Source organism: Rhododendron vialii, chromosome 10a (assembly GCF_030253575.1).
Source record: "Rhododendron vialii isolate Sample 1 chromosome 10a, ASM3025357v1".
NCBI classification, from domain to species: Eukaryota; Viridiplantae; Streptophyta; class Magnoliopsida; order Ericales; family Ericaceae; genus Rhododendron; species Rhododendron vialii.
The window spans coordinates 2,748,499-2,771,070 of NC_080566.1; the positions used below are offsets into that span (position 1 = coordinate 2,748,499).

The 22,572-nt window shown below is 39.1% G+C and overlaps 2 protein-coding genes across 4 annotated transcripts; both read right to left on the minus strand.

Moving 5' to 3' along the window:
* Positions 1-6,306: 6,306 nt before the first annotated feature.
* On the minus strand, positions 6,307-7,971 carry LOC131304879 (probable galacturonosyltransferase-like 10). Its single transcript, XM_058332329.1, has one exon. The coding sequence runs from the start codon at positions 7,615-7,617 to the stop codon at positions 6,502-6,504; it is 1,116 nt and encodes a 371-aa protein (XP_058188312.1). The 5' UTR covers positions 7,618-7,971; the 3' UTR covers positions 6,307-6,501.
* Positions 7,972-10,298: 2,327 nt separating this feature from the next.
* On the minus strand, positions 10,299-22,572 carry LOC131304878 (paired amphipathic helix protein Sin3-like 2). Of its 3 annotated transcripts, XM_058332326.1 has the most exons (24): positions 22,341-22,572; positions 22,141-22,216; positions 20,426-20,602; positions 20,153-20,336; positions 19,975-20,073; positions 19,685-19,858; positions 19,280-19,577; positions 18,357-18,493; positions 17,684-17,759; positions 17,579-17,608; positions 17,154-17,347; positions 16,912-17,066; positions 16,368-16,495; positions 15,998-16,252; positions 14,595-15,233; positions 14,248-14,339; positions 13,545-14,096; positions 13,160-13,260; positions 12,939-13,077; positions 12,709-12,861; positions 12,456-12,619; positions 11,311-11,422; positions 10,813-10,957; positions 10,299-10,716 (listed from the first exon to the last, which is right to left on the minus strand). In XM_058332326.1, the coding sequence occupies exons 2-23, from the start codon at positions 22,212-22,214 to the stop codon at positions 10,823-10,825; spliced, it is 4,068 nt and encodes a 1,355-aa protein (XP_058188309.1). In that variant the 5' UTR covers positions 22,215-22,216; positions 22,341-22,572; the 3' UTR covers positions 10,299-10,716; positions 10,813-10,822. The 3 variants fall into 3 exon arrangements, with proteins under 3 accessions (XP_058188309.1, XP_058188310.1, XP_058188311.1); XM_058332327.1 differs by lacking the exons at positions 19,280-19,577; positions 19,685-19,858; positions 20,153-20,336; ... (1 more) ...; positions 22,141-22,216; positions 22,341-22,572; XM_058332328.1 differs by lacking the exons at positions 17,684-17,759; positions 19,280-19,577; positions 19,685-19,858; ... (3 more) ...; positions 22,141-22,216; positions 22,341-22,572 and having other exon boundaries at positions 18,357-18,398.

A 22,572-nucleotide genomic window follows, 5' to 3' on the forward strand; every position in this document is an offset into this window, starting at 1 on the left:
GCTCCAACATTTATAGAAAAAAAAAATTGAGGTAGAAAACCTTTTGATGCCGTTGGATTGGATTGGGTTGTTAATGGACGGATGAGATAGCGATCCGAGTGAAAGCCATAAAAGGTGTCATTGGATTCATTTGATCGGTAATGGATGGGTTGATAATGGACGAATGAGATGGTAATCCGCGTGAACGCCATGGGAGCCATAGGATTCATTTGGTTGGTAATGGATGGATGAGAGGGTAATCCGCGTGAATGCCATGGGAGCCGTTGGATTCATTTGGTTAGTGATGGATGGGTTGATAAAGAACGGATAAGATGGTGATCCGCGTGACCACCATGGGAGGGCCGTAGGATTCATTTGGTTGGTAATGGACCGATGAGATAGTGATCTGCGTGAACCAATAGAAACTAATAAGAAATGACGGTAGACAAATCGATCCGGAAGGGAGTGGAATTGTAGGGCTACACGGTTGATTTAATTACGTCTCCACCCTCCAAAAAGTCACAACCTTCACAAATGCCCATAACCCTTCCAGTTTACTACTCTGGCATAGCCCTCTACTCTTTTCTCTTAAACAATTTAATTGTATTTGTTTTAAATGAAGTCATTTGTTTGAGTCTGTTTTTGTTTTTGGATCATGTTTGAAGTCTGTTAGTAAATGAAGTCTGTTATCCTTTGTTATCTTTCTATGAGTCTATTTTTTTGGATCATGTCAAGTCTGTTTCACAAACCTTAATAGTAAATAAAGTCCTCTTTTAGCACCTTCCTTGCAATCTATGTGCCTTGCAAGTCGCATTGAGTTATGCTCCAAATGTTCTTATCAACAATTTTTGAAATTTTCTACTACAGTTAAGAGTTTATTAGACCATGTACAGCTTGATCAGAATAACATTCACTCCTTATTTGTAGGAAAATCCATAGTATGACAGTAAACATGCTCTAAAATTGATTCATTGGATACAAATTTCTTTGAGCCAACAACAACTTAATTAATGGTGTCAACCACATGTAAGTGGGTGGGGCCACCAGAATCACAAGGATGGAGTGCAAGGCTGTAAGGTTTTAGAGCCCCAAGTTCCATAAAGAACCTCAACAAACTAGCAAAAGATAGGGCCAATTTCAGTAACGGTATGTCGTAGGGATTGAAATATACCAAAATAGAGGTTCTTTGTATGTATACTTTCATCATTTGTAAGTCGTGATCTAGTCATGCTCGTAGCCTAAGCATCAATGATTGCATGTCCACAATTATGATTTGTCATATAATCTCTTATATCAATGCCCATCAACATAGACATTAACATGCATCTTTAGTCATTTATTGGCTCGTGTAACTTGAACACTATACACCAACTAGAAACTTTATATATGGAGATAGCTAGGGATTTTTACAAAACTAGGAATGCACACGCCATGCACGTGGAATGCACATGTTATTTCACTTTTAGCAGCAAGTTATTACTGACAAGTTCATCAAGTGTGTCACTGATCCTGGGTAAGATTTTTCCAAAACTTTGGTGTTGGAGTTCTATATCCCAATGACGCTTTCATACAATTGGAAGGTGGTGTGAACTGGACTAACTTGGGATGGAGAGAGAGTCTGCAGGGAAAAATGGATAGGGTCTTTTGGGTGGTAGGTGGCATGAGACATGAGACAGTCTACAGGGTTACAGATTTCTCCCAATTTTGCTAGGGGCTACGAAATAGAGACCTATGATAGAATTGGGAATCATTCTACAACACACCCCATTCATTTGACCCTCCCCTCTCTTTCTCTCTCAGCTTGAGTCGGTGATTAGGTAAGACTTGTGTTGGTCCCCACCAGTAATCAATTCCCCTCCACCACTTCCCTTTTCTCTCCCCCTCAAGCTAGCGTCTCTAGCATACGTCATCTTTGCGTTTTGACCATTCTCCTCCTCCTCTGCTCCTCTATCGCTCTGTCATCTTTCACCAGAAATGCATAATATCTTCTAAACTACGAAACTAGATGCCTCCTACAAATTCAGTCGGTCCCTTTTCCCATGTACTAATGAAAGGTGTTGATCACGCAAACAAGGGGGAAGAGGGCCAATCATCGGTGTGTTTAGCAAGCCCCAACTAATTCCATCACTACTACAAAGACTCTACTACTACTGTCTTCTCTGAACTGAAGCTACTTCCCTTAACAAATTCTAGAACCCAATTCAGTAAGTACTTCACCCTTCCTATCTCAATCTCTTCTCTTTAGCCCCATGGGTTAGTCCGGTTAGTTGGTGAGTTTGCTCCCCACAATTGATCAAGTTCAATTTTCGAGTTAGGCCGCAAAAAATAAATTTCTTGTGAATCCCCTAACTGGCTTGAATGTACTGTTTTGACCAAACTGGGGAGGGAACTAGCAAGGGTGAGCATAAGCTGGTGATCGTCGAGAAAAAAAACTCTCGTCTTTGGTTTACCTGTTTGAATGTCTTGTATTTCTCATGCTTATACTCCATCCATCTCATTTTCTTTGTCTTTTTTTGATTTTCGTGTCAGTTTTCACTAGTTTATATTTTTCAATATAAATATCAAAAAATATGCAAATGGATCTTGTTTGATAATTTTCGATTAGTGCTATAATACTAAGTTCTTAAAATTATGAAAAACATTATATATTGAGAGATATAAGCGTTTAAAGAATAACACAAAAAATGAAAAAGGACAAACAAAATGGGCTAGAGGGAGTATTAGTCTATGACTCCATAGTGTGACACACAAAGATCGAAAAACTTATTTTGTTCCTTCACTGCCCGATTTTTCTCTGAAAGCAAAAGAGCGGTTTTGTTGATACTGAGTGTTCCTTTGCTCACCAAAAGAGAAAAGCAAAATAGAGAGTCTGCAAGGTTGCAGGAGAAATGAATAGTAAGTCTGTTTACACAGACTTTTACCACACAGATCCGTATATGGAGGTCACTACAGGTCTCACACAAACAATCCGAGCCGTTCATTAAATGTAAAATATTTTTTCAAAGGCTCCCATAAAAAATCAGCTCAATCCGATACCTATAGGTCCTCAATTCAATCATCTAACTTTTCATTATCCTAAAATCCGAATGAAAAGTTAGATGATTAAATCGAGCACCTATAAGTATCGGATTGAATTACTTTTTTGCGGGAGCCCTTGAAAAAATATTTGACATTTAATAAACAACTCAGATTGTTTGTGTGGGACCTTTAGTAGACCCCACAATAAATATGTGCATGTTTGCTGTGTGTGTAGCATTACTGAGAGATGAATGGGTTGTTCTGGGTGGCATGTGGCGTGAGATATCTATGGATAGAGAGAGAGATGAGTTTTGACTGTAGGATTTATTTTTTTGTTATGTTTGGAATATCTATACATGGAGAAAAATGAAAATGAGAGGGGGGGGTGGCAAATTTGGTATTTTGAGAATTATTTTGTTGAAAATGTGGGTCCAAAGTTTAGCACAATTTCACAAAAATAAGTAGATGCAGTGTGATTTTGGAGAAGTGAGAGGCATATAATATGATTTGACTGAAATCTAGGGGTGGTGGTGAAGTTTTATACCCTCAATTGCCGTCCCGTGTTGAACCCACAACTCAGGACTTTTGTTGGATTTGATTCAATGAAGCCAAAGCCATAATTATAAACGCAAGAACTTCATTTTACATCTCCATGAGATATCTATTCCTATTCGATTGGTATGAATTTTACTAGGGTTAGGGTTCTTGATGATTTCGATCTATGAAATAAACCTAATACAGTTCCATAATTTATTATTAATGGAGCAGGCGCTATTTAGACACACTTCGCAGGTTGAACCTGCGAAGTGTGAATTGACTAGAACTCGCGCTTTAGAAACGCGACTATCCTTTGGCATATACTATAAAAGCTCCTCCTTTGTCAAGCTTCGAATCGGAAGGATTAATGGTGGAGGAGAAATCCACTCGTAAATCTCTCTCTCTCTCTCTCTGTTCTTCAATTTGCGCATTTCAGGATTTAAATTTGGTGAATTTCCCAGCTAGATATGGTCATTTTGTTGGAATCTCAGATACAATAGTTCGATTTCCAAGCAATTCAAATCTCCATTGTTCATTGGGTATTCATTTTCCCTTGCATCTTTTTGAACTGGTTTTTTTTCCCGTACATTGAAAATGTAGTTTTTCATTGCAGCAGATGAAATGCCAGCGCGCGTTGGTTTTTTAGGTCTTGGAATTATGGGTTCACCGTTGGCTCAAAATCTCATTAAGAGCCCTTTTTGGCTACTTTGGTGAGAAATGAAAAGAGAGGAGTATGATTTCTTTTAATGATAAGAAAAGAAAATAAAGTAATATGTTTTTTCACCATCTCATTTGGCTCCACAAGGAGTTCCTGATTTCTCACCCTCTCTCACCACTTTAACCATTCAAACAAGGGAGAGAAAGCTCTTCCCCTACGTTTCTTTTCTTTTCTCTTGAAAAGAACTTAGAATTATCTGTCAGTATCTTAGTTATTTCATGATTGAGCTGAGAATTGAAATGTATGGTATTTGTACAAGTATTTTACCAATAATTATGCTATTACTAGGGTTGTGTTAGATTTCTTGGAAGGTTCCCACCTAAAACCAATTGGCAATAGGTGGAGTAGCCTCTAAATTTTATTAACCAAGCTTGGGCGGCTTAAATGAGCAATGTGGGACAAGTTTTAGCACTCCCCCTCACGTGCAGCCCGGATGCACGTGAAGGTACAAATTGAGGAAACTAGGAGATTTTTACTCAGGCGACCCCTCACATGCAGCCCGGATGCACGTGGAGGTATTAATTGATAAGGTGAAATGATTGACTCGAGCGATTGAGACTTGACCACATGATGTGAGGCCACCCAAGACCTAGTTTTGATACCATGTTAGATTTTTTGGAGGGTTCCAACCTAAAACCAATTGGCAATAGGTGAAGTAGCCTCTAGATTTTATTAACCAAACTTGAGTGGCTTAAATGAGCAATGTGTGACAAGTTTTAACAGGTTGGGAATGATATGTTCTTATTGCAAAGCACTTTTGACATTTTCTGAAAAATTGAAAGACATGCCTGCCTGAGTTTCTATCTAGACGATGAAACATGTTTGGGCAACTACATTTTCTTCAGCAGGCCACTACATTTTCTTGTATTAAAATCAGTATGATACCGGAGGTTTATTGGTGATTGGCATGTTTGTAGTTGCGACGTAACTGTTTGGTATAGGACGGAGAGCAAATGTGTCCCCTACATTTTCTTGTATTGAAAGACATTCTTGTCTGAAGGAGTTTACAAGTTGATTCTAGCTGCCCGGAGTGTGGGAATGCTTCAGAAACTATAGAGCATATGATTTATTTTTTTTTATATTGCGAGGTGGCTCAAAGGCTGTGGAGAGCTTCAAATCTGGGTTGGATTTCTCCACAAGGAGTCCTGTGTCTTTTTCTGATTGCTTTCTAACTGGATTAGAGAAGCTCCGCATATTTGAACTATTTGGGAGGCCACATGCATTTTGTGGGTTATTTGTTTCAGGCGGAATAGAGTTTTTCTTTCAAGGGATTCATGGTACCCATCCAAGAGGGTTTGCAGGAGATTCGTAGGCTTTTAAGGCTCCTAAAAGAGGTTCAGAGCAGGATTCCCAAGGGTTTTCCAAGAGTTAATGCTGCTGCGAAGTGTAACCGAGCTGTGTTCTCAAGTATTGGGGAGGAGTTCAGTGTTGTAACTCCTATGATTGTTGTGGACGGGGCTTGTTGTCCAAATACGTGGAAAAGGGCAACCTCTTGGTGCACATTCTCTCACAATGGTGTTGCTGGTGGGTTTGCTTCTTCAGCTGCTATGGTCGAAGCAATAGCGATCTTGAGGCTTTGGAATTGGGCTGAAAGGATGGGCTTATACAGAGTGAAAATTCTCACTGATTGTTTGACTGTGGTACACGGCCTGGCTGGGTTGTCTAAGGCGAATGATTTTGTTAAGCCTATTTTATTCTACGGTACAGGTTTAGGTCTTGATTTCCAATATGTTGCTGTCATGAAAGTTCCTATGCAAGTTGTAAAGGCATCGCCTAATTTGGCTAAATCTGTAATGACTTAGTTATGGTAATATGTAGTTATGTTTCGATCCTCAAACAAAGAAAGGAGAAGGAAGACATTTGTTCTGAATCTTCCATTCATGTGTGATCTCTCAAATGTCATGGACTGCTTGGATCGCACCGTACAGGTCCCCGGATCTCCCATTTTTCGGCTGCGTCAATGAGGTGGCAGTTTGGAGTTTAATTTGCTCATACCAAGTTTAATAGAATCAATCACGTACAATACTACTCAACCACATAGAACACTCGAGACAAGAACAAATAAATAAATTTCATATCTGTATGCTCAACAAACATCATTACACAAAAACCGTTCTCCCGAGGCCACAATGCAGCCACATTACCCTTGTATCTAATCTGTACATACCTCTATATAAACAGAACAAACAAAAGAATTGAAATAATAGGAAACTGTATTGGACTAGATGATTGATCTCCGATGATCATCGCTACCGCTGTTCCAGGTGTTGCGAAAAGGGTCTATATAGATCATAAGGTGCCCAAAGCCGATCAACCGGGCACGGATTGCCTTCGTCGAGCCTCCTCCACGGCTTCCCTTTCCCACTCCAATGCAGCAAACTAACCGGGCCCGGATGCAAAGACCTGCAACTGCTCAGCACGTTGTGTCCGCCGAGCCCGTGCTGGTTCCACCTATGATGGATCGGCTCGACATCTCCGCCAAACACCAGCAGAAAAGGCGGCAGCGAACCCAGCTCGTATATTTTCCTCTCCTTCTGCACCTCCATCCACTGCTCGATTTTCGCCCCGTAGCGCCCCTCCCTCCATTTCCTCAAATCCATCACCATCACGCCCGTGTTAAAGTAACATGGCCTCTTCCCATCGAACACCTTTGACAACTCAGGATCGGACCAGAACTCGTCCGAAAAGTATTTCGTGAGATTCGCGTGGCAGTACTCGGGAGCACCGATGACTCTCGACCCGGTTAGCGAAACAGACCATAGCTTCCGGATGTCGTCCACGACCACGACGTCGGAATCCAAGTAGATCACGCGGTGGACGCATTCGTCGATGATGTCGGACAAGTAAGATCTCGCGTAGTTCAACGGGTTGTCCAGAGCTTTCCTGATCGACGACGAGATCAACTTTTTGACTAGCTTTTCGTCGAACGGGTAAACCTTGAAAGCCAAAGACGGGAATGTGGATTGGACAATCCGGGTTAACTCGTTGGCAGTTGGTGAGCCGGAATCGGAAGCGATGAAATGGAAGTAGATGTTTCCGGGGCACGACGTGTGCTTGAGAACGGAGTGAACGGCTGCTATCGAACCTCTCAGGTACTCGCCGTCGAGGGTCATGGCCACGTGCACGATAAACCTGTCATCGCAGGTTTCTCGCGCACTGGCCGATGACACCGCGTCGTTTTTCGCCGAGACGGGGCATTCGTGTCCGTTTTCGTACACCGGGGCTTCCATGAAATTGTTGCTGGAAACCATATTTGATTCATCACCGACGCCGTCCGCGATCATTTTATCCGGAAACGATCGGATCGCGGACGAGGGACAGAGCAGGGACAGAAACAGAGGAATTATCAAAAGCAGGGGAGGCATGCTTAAAAGTGGTAAATTTGGTAGCTGTTTGTTTTTTTTTTTTTTTTGCTTTTTCTGGGTTTTGTTTAATTTGTATTGGGTTTTGGAAAGAATGTGGAAGGGATGAATGGGGGGAGGTTTTTAATTGGGGAAAATGGAATGAGAAAGATTCAAATATAGATAATAATAAAAAAAAAAGAAGAGGTTTTGATTGGGGAAATGGAATGAGAGATAGATATTCAAATAGAAGATGAAGATTTTCTTGAATTTTTTTCTTGAAATGTTCCAATGTGTGTGAAACAGAAGGACGCGGTTTCTGGTTGAATGAATTGAGGAGAGGGAAGGTCAATTCAAATAATGGTTTCTTGGAATTTAATTTTATATAAGTATACTAGTAGTATATAGTAATGAATGGAAGAGTTTCTAGGAAGGAGTAATAGTTTTTGTTTGGTTCGAGGAGCCTTACCCATTTGGTTCACGCATCATTTGAGGACATGTGAGACCACATGCTATGTATTTAAGTAAATTCGAGGTGCCTTACCCATTTGGTTCACGCATCATTTACAACTTCTATGTACACTAAACCTATACTTTTAACTCCTCTTTTTTTTTTCGACGATCATGGTGTTTGGGCTAGTTTACGAGTACATTAACCGATCCCCTCTCTAGTCCATTCAAAGGGAGATTTTTTATTTTTTATTTGTCAATATTGTACTAGTATATATTAGCGGTGGTTAGTTGGGTATTGTATGTTAGTTTGCAATTCACAGGATATTTCATAAACTATCCATAGTCCTGAATCTCAAATGATCGAATCCTGACCTCCCACGTGGGGAAGACAGGAGTTACCAATGGGAACAAAAGCCCATTGGTATCAAAGGGAGATTATCCACGCCGGAATTGGGATTTCAATAGATCACTTTCTTACAGCCTAAGACCCCGTTCGTTTAAGAGTTTTGAATTTTGGATTCTACTAATAATTATTCTATTTCTCTCCAAGTATTAGTCTCATTTTTTCATTTATCTCTCTCCAATCATTACCTCTATTTCTAATCATTATTTTATTTCTCTCTGCATTCATTACCTACAAATCTAAATCCAAAATCCCAAAACGAACTGGGTTGTTTCCAGGATACTTCTCTCTCTCACTCTGGAATGTTGGTCTGTTATGGTATGTGTATTTATGATTATCAAGTGCGGTTGGACATTGTGGGGAATCTAGTATAGTATAACTAGAAAGCATTTCATTCAAAACCTAATTTTAAATATTAGGTACGTTTAATTGTCATGGGCACGTGGACAGCGGTGCATGGCTCCATGCAGTCAAGAAAACATTCCTCGGGTGCTTTCTTTTGACCATTTCATTAAACAGAGTGGAGAATTTCACTGTCCAACCTTAATTACGAACGTGTGTAGTTGTACTAGTAAAAGAAAGAAAAGTCCAACTTATAATTAAGAATGTGTTTAATGCCATAATACCCAGGTTTTACCACTAATTTTACCAGAACATCATGTTTAGTAAGAGTATGGAGTAATACATAATGTGTTTAATAGACAGAAGCATAGTACATAATGTAACATACTCACAGCAGTTCTAAGTAAAAGGTTTACTGCTGGGGCACCGTGGACTTGATCACACAATATCTCGTCGTAATCGCTCTAAAAATAAATTTGCCGAATGTCATAAAAACAAAATTAATTGAAACTCATCCTAACACCAATTGGTTTTTAAAAAATGCTGAAAAAGCAGTCCAACATTTACCATTTCAATAGCTATTTCAGACGGAAGTAATTCTTTATTTCTTCAAAATTCTAAGAGTACGCATGTGGGGGAATTAACGCAACAATAGTCACCTGACAACGAAAGCTTAAAAAAAAAAAACAAAATTTACTTTTTGATCTAACGTTCGACTTTCATTAGTGTGCTATCAATTTATAAGTCAAACCAATCCATACAAGACTTTGTCCCAAATTAAATGAAAAACCCCATTAGTGAAAAGTGGGATTTTATATCTCGACTCTGTTTTTCTTCTTTTTTTTCAAACATCGTTAAAGGAGATTGATTCGTAAACTTCAAAGGTTAAAAAGTGTAGAAGAGAGCCGACAGGTGAGAAAAGCTGGAAAAAGCATGGAGTGGGGCAGCCACGAGACGAGACAAAAGACTCAGCACGTGGCCAGCACGTGATGAATCAGACAAACAACACCCGCCTTGAAGTGCTAACCGCTAACCGTCCACTCAAGAATTTTCCCAAGAAAACTTGCACTTTTGAGAGAGCAAGCATAAATCATGTAATGCAAATGAAAGGGCAAAAAATGTACTGTAATTTTCTCAAATAAAAGACCCAATTTTGCGAGAGCAAGCGTAAATCACGTAATGTAATTGAAAGGGCAACAATGTAATTCACCCAAATAAAAGACCCAAAAACAAGCGCGGTGATAAAAATGGTAAGGCAATTTCCTTTCAGCTTGCACCCAAAAAAAAAAGAACGATAAAGCGGGTAGGGCTAACTCATGATCAAAATTCTGGCACCAGATTCAAGTTCCACGAAGGGAGAAGCAGAAAAGAAAATGCCACCAGTTCAAATCTAAAAACATTTCTCTTCCGAACCGGACCAAACCGAATTGAGCCGTGCAAACTCAGTAACAATATTCTGGCAACAGATTCAAGTTCCACAGAGGGAGAAGCAGAAAAGAAATGCCACTAGTTTCAAATGTAAGCTTCCATTGTTACATTCCTTTCCCCCACCCTATTTGATCATTTTAAATTACAAGTCAACTTTCAAAAAAAAAAAAATTTACAAGACGTCAAATTTGTGCGCTACAACAGAACTTGGTACCCCCATAAGGAGTTAAGTTATACGAGAGTGAGCACAGCTAATAAGTAAACAACAACAGCAACTCTACCAAACATTATGGGTTAATCTATTTACACCAATACAATGGCCCAGATAAGCAGCCGTGAGCTCACCGGATACATCAGCCAGAGCTATTACCTTTGTCAAGTCATTATTTGGTCACTGGAGGAATAATGGATACAACAATCACGGTGCCAAACAGAGCTTTACAGTTTTGACCATGCCTGTGACAATAAACCTTGCATCATTCTCTGTGCTGCGAAGCCTGCGATACGACCCCATTTGTTAAGGAAAATGAAGAGAGAGAGAGAGAGAGAGAGAGAGAGAGAGAGAGAGAGAGAGAGAGAGAGAGAGATTCTACCTTGAACATGTCATAACGAGGTGGTTAAAAATCTGTGAAAGCGTTCTACTTTTGCCTGATAACGGCCTGAAGATCTGCCGGCTGACATACATCTTTGCCTTTTCATTCGGAAGAACAAGTCTTCTGTATCTAGGACATAGGAGATCTGGCACATAATACTTTTATGATCAGCAAGAAAGTAAAAATTAACCATCAAGAAAACATGAAATCAACCCCCTCGCCTCCCTTTTGAAAAGACAAAGAAAAACTACGGAGAAGGCCAAGATGTGTGATCATAGGAGTTGGGGCTCATCTCACTTTATTGATCAGCAAGAAGGTAAGCATACGAAGAACCTGCTTCAGATGAGTTATTTGTAAAGTAGGAAAGCCTCTAGAAGTACTTACTATGCCCTAGCGTTCAACCCGGCATCCATTTTCACATTACCCCTCTCAGCGTATCTACTGAGCCCAACAGATATTTTAGTGTCTCAGCTGACAAGTACAGTAACAGTGAAATACCTTTGATGAGCTGCAAGCCATCTTACATTCCAAACCATTGACCACACATACACCTTCCATAGCCTTGCATATGGCAGAAGATTCATCTAGGCCTGCATACTGGCGCTTACTTCTGCATATTTATCCACAAATACACTAATCAAAACTGTATACTTGAGACAAATAATAGTTAGAAAATCCAATGTTGGTTCTAGCCAGCCAATAATCTAATTTCTTCTTCCTGATTAAAGTGCTTCCCTGACTCTTATTTTTTAGTTTAGTCCCATGGATAAGAGCATCAATCCTTACAAGCACCTTAAACAAGCTACAAGTTTCTAGAGACATACTGTGAGGACGCCACAGACCCACAGCTGACAGAACCCCGCCCAACAAAACAGACACATAATTCAGATCATTAGAGTGCCCTTACAGATGAAAAGAAACTTCAGGGCCAATTTCAAAATTGAGTTCATAATCCCATTCATTGCATGGTGGAAACAGAACTTGGTCTTTGACCCCAAGTATGGTTGGTTTAGCTGAATAAATGCGTTCTTGCATGAAAAACTAATGGATGGTGGAATTGTGCAAATGCCAAGATACCTAAAGTCAAGGCCCTCTGCATTATTTGGATCAGTCAGAACTCACATGCATTGGAAAGCAGATCTGCTGTCGGTTTGGCCCTAGGAGTGTGATTGACTTTGTCCAATCATGAATGGGGGCCAGAGTAGAGAAGAGAAAGATGGCTTAACTTTATGCCTTCGGAAATTAACATAAATTACTTGGGAATAGCACAATACGACGACATTGGATGGGGTGGAAGAACCACTTGCCAACTTGAAGAGTTGAAGTTCATCTCTTTTTAACTTTTAGTACTTAGCACTCCAAGTTGATCCATCGTTAAACCAATTCTTTTGTACTAATTTGTAAGAGTTTTTTTGAGTAAAGAGACATTTATCTGGGACTGTCCTTCGTTTTGTTCTCTTGCGTAGGGTGGAAAACATTGGTGTCTTTCTGCAAATTCTTTATTTACAAAGAAAAGAAATCAACCAACAAATCATTTGACTGTTATTCCTGTCAATACTAGTCAATTTGAGAGAGCCCATTTAGTTACAAACAAAATCTACGCTCTTGCTCTAATAAACTTCACAAAGTTGACAAATGATTACCTCTGCAGAAAGATACCAAATGGCTCCTTTTTACAGGAAACGACCGGCAGAAAATCATTGTGCAAATACGCCGCAAAATTAGGGTCCACAGAAACAGCCATCACATCAGACTTGTCACTGCCATCATCCATCAGTTGAATGGAGAAACTGGATGGGGAAGATGACTGCGACAAATAATAAAAGCAAGTCAAACAACCACAAGTAAGAAAGCCTCCAACAACAAGAAAGAAAGAAAGCAAGAAAAAAAACTTACACATTCAAATCGGTATATGTTCTCATCATGAAGGACAACATGTACATTGTCATAATAAACTGCATCAACATAATTCTCACGCGTCCGAGATTGTTCATACTCGTATAACTGAAGAAGCTTATTATCAGTCTCATCACTGGCGACCGTTTGAAGCTACAATAGAAACCAAATTAGATCATTGTCTGAAACCAGTGAGGAAAGAACAAAAAGAGGGTCTTTTGGAGCAGTACCTGTTTCACCAACTTATATATTAACTTGTCCAACGTAAATAGCACATAAGATTGATTTCCAATAATAGCCCGACAATCATCCTCAAATTTTGCATTGTCAGCTGATCCATCAAGCAAGTTGTATAGGGCGCCCATAAATCTGCACACCATGTGAAGTTTATGTCTAATACGTGTAAGAAATTAAAAGTTTGTTACGAATTAAATAAGAAATGACAAACCACCTGCCATACAGATCAGAGGGGTTAGCATCCTTCGCCATTGCGTATTTCATTTCAGCTGCAGTTGAGAACATTTTTGCTGACAATAACCTTTCATACAGTATCTGGAAGAAAAGGATAGATATATTATCGTATATTATAAGAAAATTGGATTGCAGCCCAACACCACCCAAGTTAGAACTATTTCCAGCTGAAATCTGATATTAGGGTTTTGAAGGAGGGAGAAATAAGAAAGATAAGGAAAAGACTAAAGGAGGTTAGTCCCGAATCAAAGTAATTACTAAACTAACCTCGTTAGCACTGGACAGAAATAAAAACAAGAATCACTGAACATAATACTCCAACAGAAATGAAACTGAAAGAAAAAGACAAAACAGTATATCCTTACTTGATGAAGCCTGAAAAGCACATAAAAAGAGTCGTTTCCGTAAAAAACCCTAGAATCTTTCTTCACATTATCATGAAATGCTGAAGTGACATGCTTTGCAAGAGGCTTCACGGTCCGGAGAAAATTTTCTGACAGTGGCGTTGATATGCCATCAGGCATCCCCTCAGCCTCACCTTCACTCTCTACTTTACCATCCACTTCATCATGTTCTGCATCTTCATCCTCCTCATGTTCCTCCCTAGAGCACCCATCAGCAGCAGACTCACTGCCAGAAACATCTTCACCCTCAGAGACATTTCCACTATCCTCATCATCACCATCTATGTCATTTTCTCCTCCACCATCCGGACAACCTATCTCTTGGCCATTCCCGGATTGGTAATGCATGCTTTCTGCACTAAGCTTTGTTTTATGGATTCCCCCTGGCGATAACTCACCTTCTTCTCTCTCCTTTTTGGTGGGTTCAACTGCGTCCTTGTGATATCTGTTAACCTTGGTACCCTCTGTGGACGTTCCGTTTTCAAATGAAACTGGTCTTGAAACATGGACAACCTAAAGAAGAAAAGAAGCATACTCTCATTTCAATATATGAAAAAACTAGAGAAGAACAAAGGGGGAATATCTCTGTAACCATAAATACCAAAGGGCATGTCTAAATAGATGCGAAGCAATTCTAAAATGCATCAAAACTCCATATACATACCTGTAGTGCAGGTGCATCATCAACATTCGACCTCGCTTCATTCTTACCTTCAACAGCGCCATGACTAGGTCCAGGAGGAGTTGCAGCATGTCCTGGGAATTAAAAATAATTTCAGCACTCCAATATAGAATCATTTCACATGACATAAAGAGGTAGATAGTTGGCCAAAATAAAACTAAAAAGAGAAAGATAAAAGAGGTAGAATAATTTCAATAACTAGGTCCACGCCAATCAAGAACTACAGATCAGGGACGAACCTACTTATTGCAGAATGATTTCCAAAAAAGTGGAGCTGATGTCAACAAACATCATGGGTCATAAAATAACCATATTCATGATACACAAACCTGATGTCAGTTCCATGATTCGCCCGTGAATGGAATCTGCTACATTAGCAAGTAATTCATTGGCTTTTGCTAATTGTTCACTGGAAGCAACTGTAGTGGTAAATCCAGGCACTGTATCCACTTTAGCCAAAATCTTCCTCTCTTTCTCTGAATGGAAACTATCATCTTTGGCCGCAGTATCACCATTTCCCAAACTAACCTTGGAGGAATTAGCTTGCTCTGGGAGTTTGTTTCCATCCCCATTGCAGAGAGGTTTTGACTGCTTAGAGCTCAACAAACCAGGACCAGGACTACCATCACCTTCTCCACTGTTGGAATTAGTACTTCCCCTAGCATGATGTCTGCCCGTTCCAACATCTTCATTTACATCTGAACTGCGAGGCCAAGAAGAAATACCCAGCATTGGCTCCAAAAAGGTAGTCCACAGCCTCATAACCTTGTTCAATTGTTCTTTTGTTGTGCAAACCTCTTCACAGGAATATTTGATAAGCTTCTGTAAGTCTTCATGAAGGTCAGTATCAGAGTACGCAAACTCCTGATGTGGACTAATAGGATGTCTGCTTCCAGCAGATATAGCAAGAACCACATCATCAGCTTTCTGTGTTTTCTCCTTAATTTCTTTGATTTCAGCCACCAAGGCTGTTAATAAGAAACAATGAAAGAAACCGTGAGAATAAGCAGAAGAAATAACAAGAGCAACTAAGAAATAAACCTCATCCATCCAAAAATTGTCTTTCACTAAAATTGAAATAACTGAAACCTCATAGAACTTGCACGATCCATTTAATTATCCTCGTATCAGTTAGACAGCATGAATGAAATAGCAAACCTATGCTTTTTCAACTCAATGATGGCTAATACTGGACTGAAGTGGTGGTAGACCAAATGGCATTGGAATGGCCGTATATATTGACCATTGTGGTAGCAGAGGTAAAGGTGCCAGTTAGAGTAATAAATAAGGATTATAATGGCAGCACTGGAGTAGTGATTGTAGAGGTAGTATAGAAATAGAAAGAGATGTTGTGTTAAAAAGAGAAGGCTTCTAAAAAGAAAGAAAATCATAAAAACAAATCATGGATATATAGTTTTTTTTAATCTGAATCATGGATATAGAGTGATACAGTAGTAAAGCAAACACTAAGGCTTCCTGAGAGTACAAGATTATAATTTAAAGCCAGAAGATATCTAAGAGAATTCCAGCAGCTGCTATAATTTTCCACGCTTTCAAAATATCACCTTGTAGTAGTGTTCTTACTTATTGTGCTTCCAATCATTTATTGCCATAACACACATCTGCACCTTTATCAGAATACGAAATTAAAAAGGCTTACAATGAGAAGGCAAAAGAATCAAATCCTCTAACATCAACAACTACTTTAGCTTGATATCAAGCTTCAACTTACATTTTGCGCTCAAGTTCTTTGAATCCTGTTGCCTGAAATAGAAGCTGCGATGATCAAGAGATTTGTAGTGGTTCTTAGCATATATTTCAGCCCAAACCTTGTTAAAATCAGAACGGCATTTGTTCCACTCCTCTTCTTTCTGCTTCAGACGAGTTAATATAACAGGCAACGCAACAGATGGATTCTTACGTAATATGTCCATCACATCCAGACCATGATCACCGTATAGACGTTCTATACACCTTAGATTGAGAGCTACATGAAATTACAGAAGACCAAAACAATCAGAAACATAATCCATACTTGTAAACAAAAATACGGTGTAATAGCAATATTTAAACACATGCTCTGATATAATACCACTACAAACCTGTGAAATGGTCTTCAAAACGGATTGGACTATCTGAGCTAATTGAATTATCATTAAGGCGGTTCAACAATTCCTCCACTCGCTTAGCAGCTGAGCTCACACACTCCAACAACATGTCAAGCTCAAACCTGAAAGTTACAAACAACAATTCCGTCACCTTACCAGAGCAAACAAACATCAGCAAAGTTAAATTAGCCACACTGTACAATGAAACGAGTTCAGTAGCCAACTTAGATCCATGGACAAATCAAATCACATGACCTAGTCAGATAGTGGGGAACCTTTATCTTTGATATAAGCACCAAATATAATTTGAGTACTGCATGCTATAACAAAAGTGGTAAGCATATAAAAAAAATGCTCTTAAATTCAGGAAGATCTATTTCTCTCTTTCCACACAGTAATAATTAGGTGTAACATGATCTCCGTGAACAGACTAGTATTACCCAAAAGGTCAATATTACGATAAGAAAAAAAAGAAGAAGAAGAAGATTTGGGGGAAGGACTGAAGGAGTGTTCCACACACTCTTGGATAGACTTTTACCTATCATCCTCACATCTAAACAGGCTTTCTTCATACTGGTTTCTGCGCATGTGTTTAAAAGAGTAATCCTCACTGCCTGAAGTTACAGATACCCAATGGTCATTAAGCACTTGAGCACCAAGCTCGGATCTCTGACTTGCTGAAGGTATGGGATACTGCAGTGTCAAAAATGACAAAGAGATCAAAATCGAAGTTATTGATATTAAAGCAAGCAAAAGTAGAAGAAGAAAAAAAAATCGTACATCCTCGGGAAGAAGCCGATAGCTCGGAGTACAACATTGACGGTTAGAAAGGTCAAGTTCTTGAATGGATTTTCCCATATACTTCTCCTTGTATCTGTCTTTTTCTTTTGCTCCATCAGTTTCACGCCTGTGCTCCTTATCTTTGTCGTCTACCTTCACTGATTTGGACAAACGGCCTTCAGGCCACAAAGGTTCTGCCATTAACGGAAAAGCAACATCAAATTAGTCAAGGCATATAGGAAAAGTAAATTATCCAGAGGTTTGTCTTAATTGATTAAACAATCAATGAAAAGGAGAGTAATCTACTCCTCCATCCACAGTTACCAATTATGGAATGAAAGTTGAATTTCCAAATGCAGTTTTGGTGAGCAATTGCACAAAATTTTATATTCTTTTATTATAATTCAAAAGGCAATCTTACATACTTTTATTCATAACTCCAGCAAGGAATCCATCTGCAAAAGAGGACCATAATCAGAAACAACCTTATTACATCCAGATCAAAAAAGCCAACCAAAAAACATGCGTACCAATATTCTCAGAACGCTCCAAGAATTCATTGAACCCATCCATAAGGTCTGGATATTGTCCAAGTAAATCCAAAACCTGAACTCATCAAAGTTTCAGCATTAACCTAAATCCACCTTATTAAAAAAATGCAGCTTTCAATCAAATTCAAAAGTAAGTAACATAAAATAAGGATAATTTATTACTGGAGTCCGGATAATCTCACTTAAGAATCTTTTTTCGGAAAATATAACGAGCCAGAAAGGAAAGAAAGGATGTGGAGCTATCTTCGCCTAAGTCTGATTCTACATCTCATAAAATTCTACAGAACGTAGAACGTGTAACTGGTACAAAACCCAACATAAGTGTCAAAAGACCAACAGAAACACCGAGACTGCATATAACAGTTATATGAGCTATGCAACAACGGACGGAAACTTGGTCTAAAGTGTGGGCCGTTAAAACTTTTGGAACCAATCCTGTGGATGGACCAGCAGAAGGCAACAATTGCCCAGCTACTTTGTCCATGTTTAGATAGATTCCACCGTCCTGTACCTTGTAGAATTAACAATGCCCAAATTAAGTAAGGGTTATCAAGCTAAAGTCTTGTTCGTAAACAGAACACTTGGTTAATCAAAAGATGCAGCCAAAAATAACTGCCACAAGAATAGATTTCCAGGATAGAGTTATACACACCAAATTGTGCAATTCCACTCTCGTGATTATTTCTGTGCTGTAAATATGAAGACACTTCAAGAATGTCTGGTAATCATCTGAACTGGACAGCCTCTCCTTCACTTTGTCGCAGAAAACAAACTCTTGCTTGTACATGCCTGAAATGAGAGAACCAAAAATATAACAAGTTATAATGGCAGAACTCAGAACCAAAAATATAACAAGTTATAATGGCAAAAATGTGCATCATGTGAAAGCAATCCAACAAAAGAAAAGACACTAAGCAATATACTCCAAAGATATGTAGTAAAAGGCCAGCCTATGTCTGATATACGCAGCCTTACCCCAGTAACCATAAGTGAAGTATAACATATAATCGAAAGAGATATAGTTAAAGGCCAGCCTAGGTCTTAAACATATACTTCAAAACAGTTGGATAAATGAATCATACCATGTACTCCCAACAGATATGGTACAAGGCCAGCCTAGGTCAGATTTCAGGCTTCGCCCAGGAAGCTCACAAGCTGTTTTGGTTCCGTAGAAACATAGAAATAAGCCACATTAATACTAATCAACTTGGGGACACTGAGTTCAGGAGAAAGGGACAGAAGGGGATAGAAAGGGGCGGAAAGATTCTAATCATCTCTAGAAACCCGAAAATATCCTCAACAAGTACATATAATCAGTTTCACTTTCACACATCCACAAAATAAACATGAAACATTCTTTAGAGGAAACAAAAATAAAAAACGTTTTGAATCCCACAACATTTAGAAAATCCATAACAATCATACAAATGCATCTTAAAATCTTATTCCGAAGTACAACAGACTATAATTCACAACTGGACGTAGAAGGCTAGAACTAGAACAGAGAGAAAAAGTTAAAAGAAATATTTTTTTTAGGGCATATTTTTATTATCATAAGTGGCATAACCAACTCACTTCTCAAGGCATCTTTGTCATCATAAGTGGCCAGAGCAGGATTCCCTCCAAAGTCTTCCACCTTCCGGGCAGATTTCCTTTTGTCATGAGGGTGTTGCATACTGAATTTCCTATTGCTCTCATGCTCAGATTCTCTGAAATCCTGATCACGATTTCTTCTCTCCCTGCTATCTTTCTCCACACGCTTCCTCTGATCCTTTTGCAGTTTCAGCACGGTTTTATCGTCATCCATGTCACTACGGTCAAGACTCAAAGCCCGATCTGTTTGAGGAGTGGTAGTCCTCTCTCGACGGCGTTGCTAAAATTAAGGAGCATATTCTCTTTACAAAAGAACTTGAAATAAAACATGCAAAAACGTGGGGGAAAGAAAAGGTAAGAAAAGCAAGAAAGGAAACCAGAATTTACTTTGTCCGTTGGTGCCTGCCGTGGTATGGCCATGACAGAACTCCGCTCATCATATCGATAGAAGGAATGTCGGGAAAATGGAACCTGTGGTACGGATGCTGTAGCTGAAGTATCAGGCAAAAATCTCGTGAACTCCTCAAGTAAATCTGGCTGGTCAGTAAAAAGTGCAGAAACCTAGTACAAACACACAGAAAATATCAAAACTGATAGAAGCCTTGATAAAGATGGATAGTCCAATAATGAAGTGATTTATGCAACTACTGTGAAAAAGCAAAACAGTACGACTTTACCTCATGGTAGACCTCAGTAATACCCTTGTGCTCCTTTCTATACATATTCAAGATATCTAGAAATGACTTGTATACATGGTCATCGTTTTGGAAACGTTTCTGTACGAAGAAATTTTTTTATTAGATTCCCAATAAAGCAAAATTAATGACCCAACATCATCTTTAAAGACAATGTCACCTTTATCTTGTTTACAAAACTTATAGCTTCGTCAAACTCAACAGTTCTCTTTGCCGGGGCCTCTTCCTCCTCAATGACGGTAATTTCATAACCCTTTGGCAAGAAGGTGTTAAAGCCAAAGATTAGATTGTTGTGCCCTTTGAATAGTTCTTTCACCCTCGCTATGACACCAGTAGTGTCAATTCTGCAAGAACAAGCCCATATATCAAAATTCATGATATTTATTCTGCTGACTCATTTCCACGTGTATACAAATAAGGAAAAACTGTATACCTTTGAGCCTTAAAGTCTTTCATGACATCAAGGAACATGTCATATTTTTCTCTTTGATCTTGAAACATGTCCTTAACTTCTTTGAGGTAGGATAAAGCATCATTGGTTGTTAGTTTTTGAGCACCTCCTCCGCCGCCACCGCCACCTCCTCCGCCAGGAATATGGGGCTGCCCATTCCTTCATGACAAGAAAGATTGTAAGTTTAACTCGCCATAAAACTCACCCAACAATAATACCAGTAAACTACGATCCATAAAACAGCTGCTCGCACAAATATTTGTTTCCCACTCGTAGATATTTTAAGGTCATTTACTCTGTAGTGACAGGCTTTCACTTCCGAAAGCACAACAACTAAAACCTCCACTATATGTCCTATGTTCAAATATTTAGGTCCCACTATATGCTCTTATGCATTTTCTACTAGTCTTATTGTTCTTAATTTTTATCAAATTAAGACAAAGGACTGCAACTGTCTAATGACAAAAGTTTACATTAGCATTCTTAGCCGTGATTGGATCGGCCACCAAAGAGTAAATGACCTTAAAACCTATACAAAGTATTTAAAACTACGGGCTAACACCTGATTAAGATCACACTTCTAGCCTTCTATACCGTGTAACAACTGAAATCCAGTGTGTTAAACATAAGATCCTATCAACGCTCAAGAAATTACTTTTTTCCTTTTAACGAGTTTCAAGTAATTAATGTAGTGAAAAGTCATAAGGGGATGCCACCATGTACAAAAGAGTCCAAACAATAAATAGAGACTATACAACTCTCTGAACGCCGGAAATATCTCACATGTCAAGGAATTGATCAAGGGTTGGTTTCCGCTCATTCAACTCCCAACTAAACAAACTAGAAAGGAAAAAAGTTCTAATTTTAAGCAACAATGTCTCTTCCCAGTCATATCTACGATTTCTCTCTCACGCCAAATAAGCCACATCAAGAACAACGAAATCAACCTCCAAAGCTCAAGAAATTACTTTTTCCCTATTAACAAGTTTTAAGTAATAAATGTAGTAAAAAGTCATAAGGGGATGCCGCCATGTACAGAAGAGGCCAACCAATAAATAGAGCCAAAACAACTCTATAAATGCCGGAAATATCTCACATATCAAGGAATTAATCAAGGGTTTGTTTCCACTCTCTCAACTCCCAACTAAACAAACTAAAAAGGAAACAAGTTTTAATTTCAAGCAACGACGCCTCATCCTTGTCAAACTATCTACTATGTGTTCTCTCTCGCCAAATAAGCCACATCAAGCACAACGGAATCAACCTCCAAAAAGCTCGTCTAACGCACCATAGAACACAAAATACACAACACAACCACCCAACTAAACAAACTAGAAAATAAAAAAGTTTTAAAAGCAACGACATCTTGTCCCTGTCAAAATATCAACGATTTCTCTCCTAGCCAAGTAAGCCACATCAAGCACAACGGAATCAACCTCCAAAGGTCGTCTAACGTAACCATAAAACACAAAACAACTACCCAACAAGTCAACTCTAGAATCATTTGCCAGTAACAAGACAGATCAGCTATACAACAAAAAACTGTGACTAAACAAGACCTATAAAAGCGAATTCAAAGCCGAAATCCACTTGCATGATACACAATCAACCGAACCCAAACCAACACGCCCTCGTGAATCAAAGAATTGTAGAAACGGATACGTAATTCTAGAGGGAGAAAAAAGATGGAAGCTCACGATTCGGAGCGAGAAGAAACGAACGGCCGCTTAAATTGCGAATTCGCATGAACATCGTCTCGTAATCGCTTCATCTCTGCACAACAAAAACAACTCATCTTTCATCAAAACAAGAACCGGAAAAAAAATAGGAAAAAATAAATTAACAGGACTTATAGAAAGGAACGAGTAGTTTCGAAAAGAAGTCGTGATAGACTCACCATGAGTTCAAAATCGTTCGAACTTCTGAGGGAATTGAGGGGAAAAGAAGGGAGTAGATCTAACGAGGAGGAGCCTGGTAAAGCGAGATAGAGTTGAATTGCTGCGATCAACTTTTTGGAGAGGACGAATGGTTTTGAGGTTTCTTCGTCTCTCTCTTTCTTGTTTTTTGGTTTCCGCTGTAACGTTGAGGGCACATACAAGTTGAGAAGCAAATAGGTAAAAGTGGAGAGA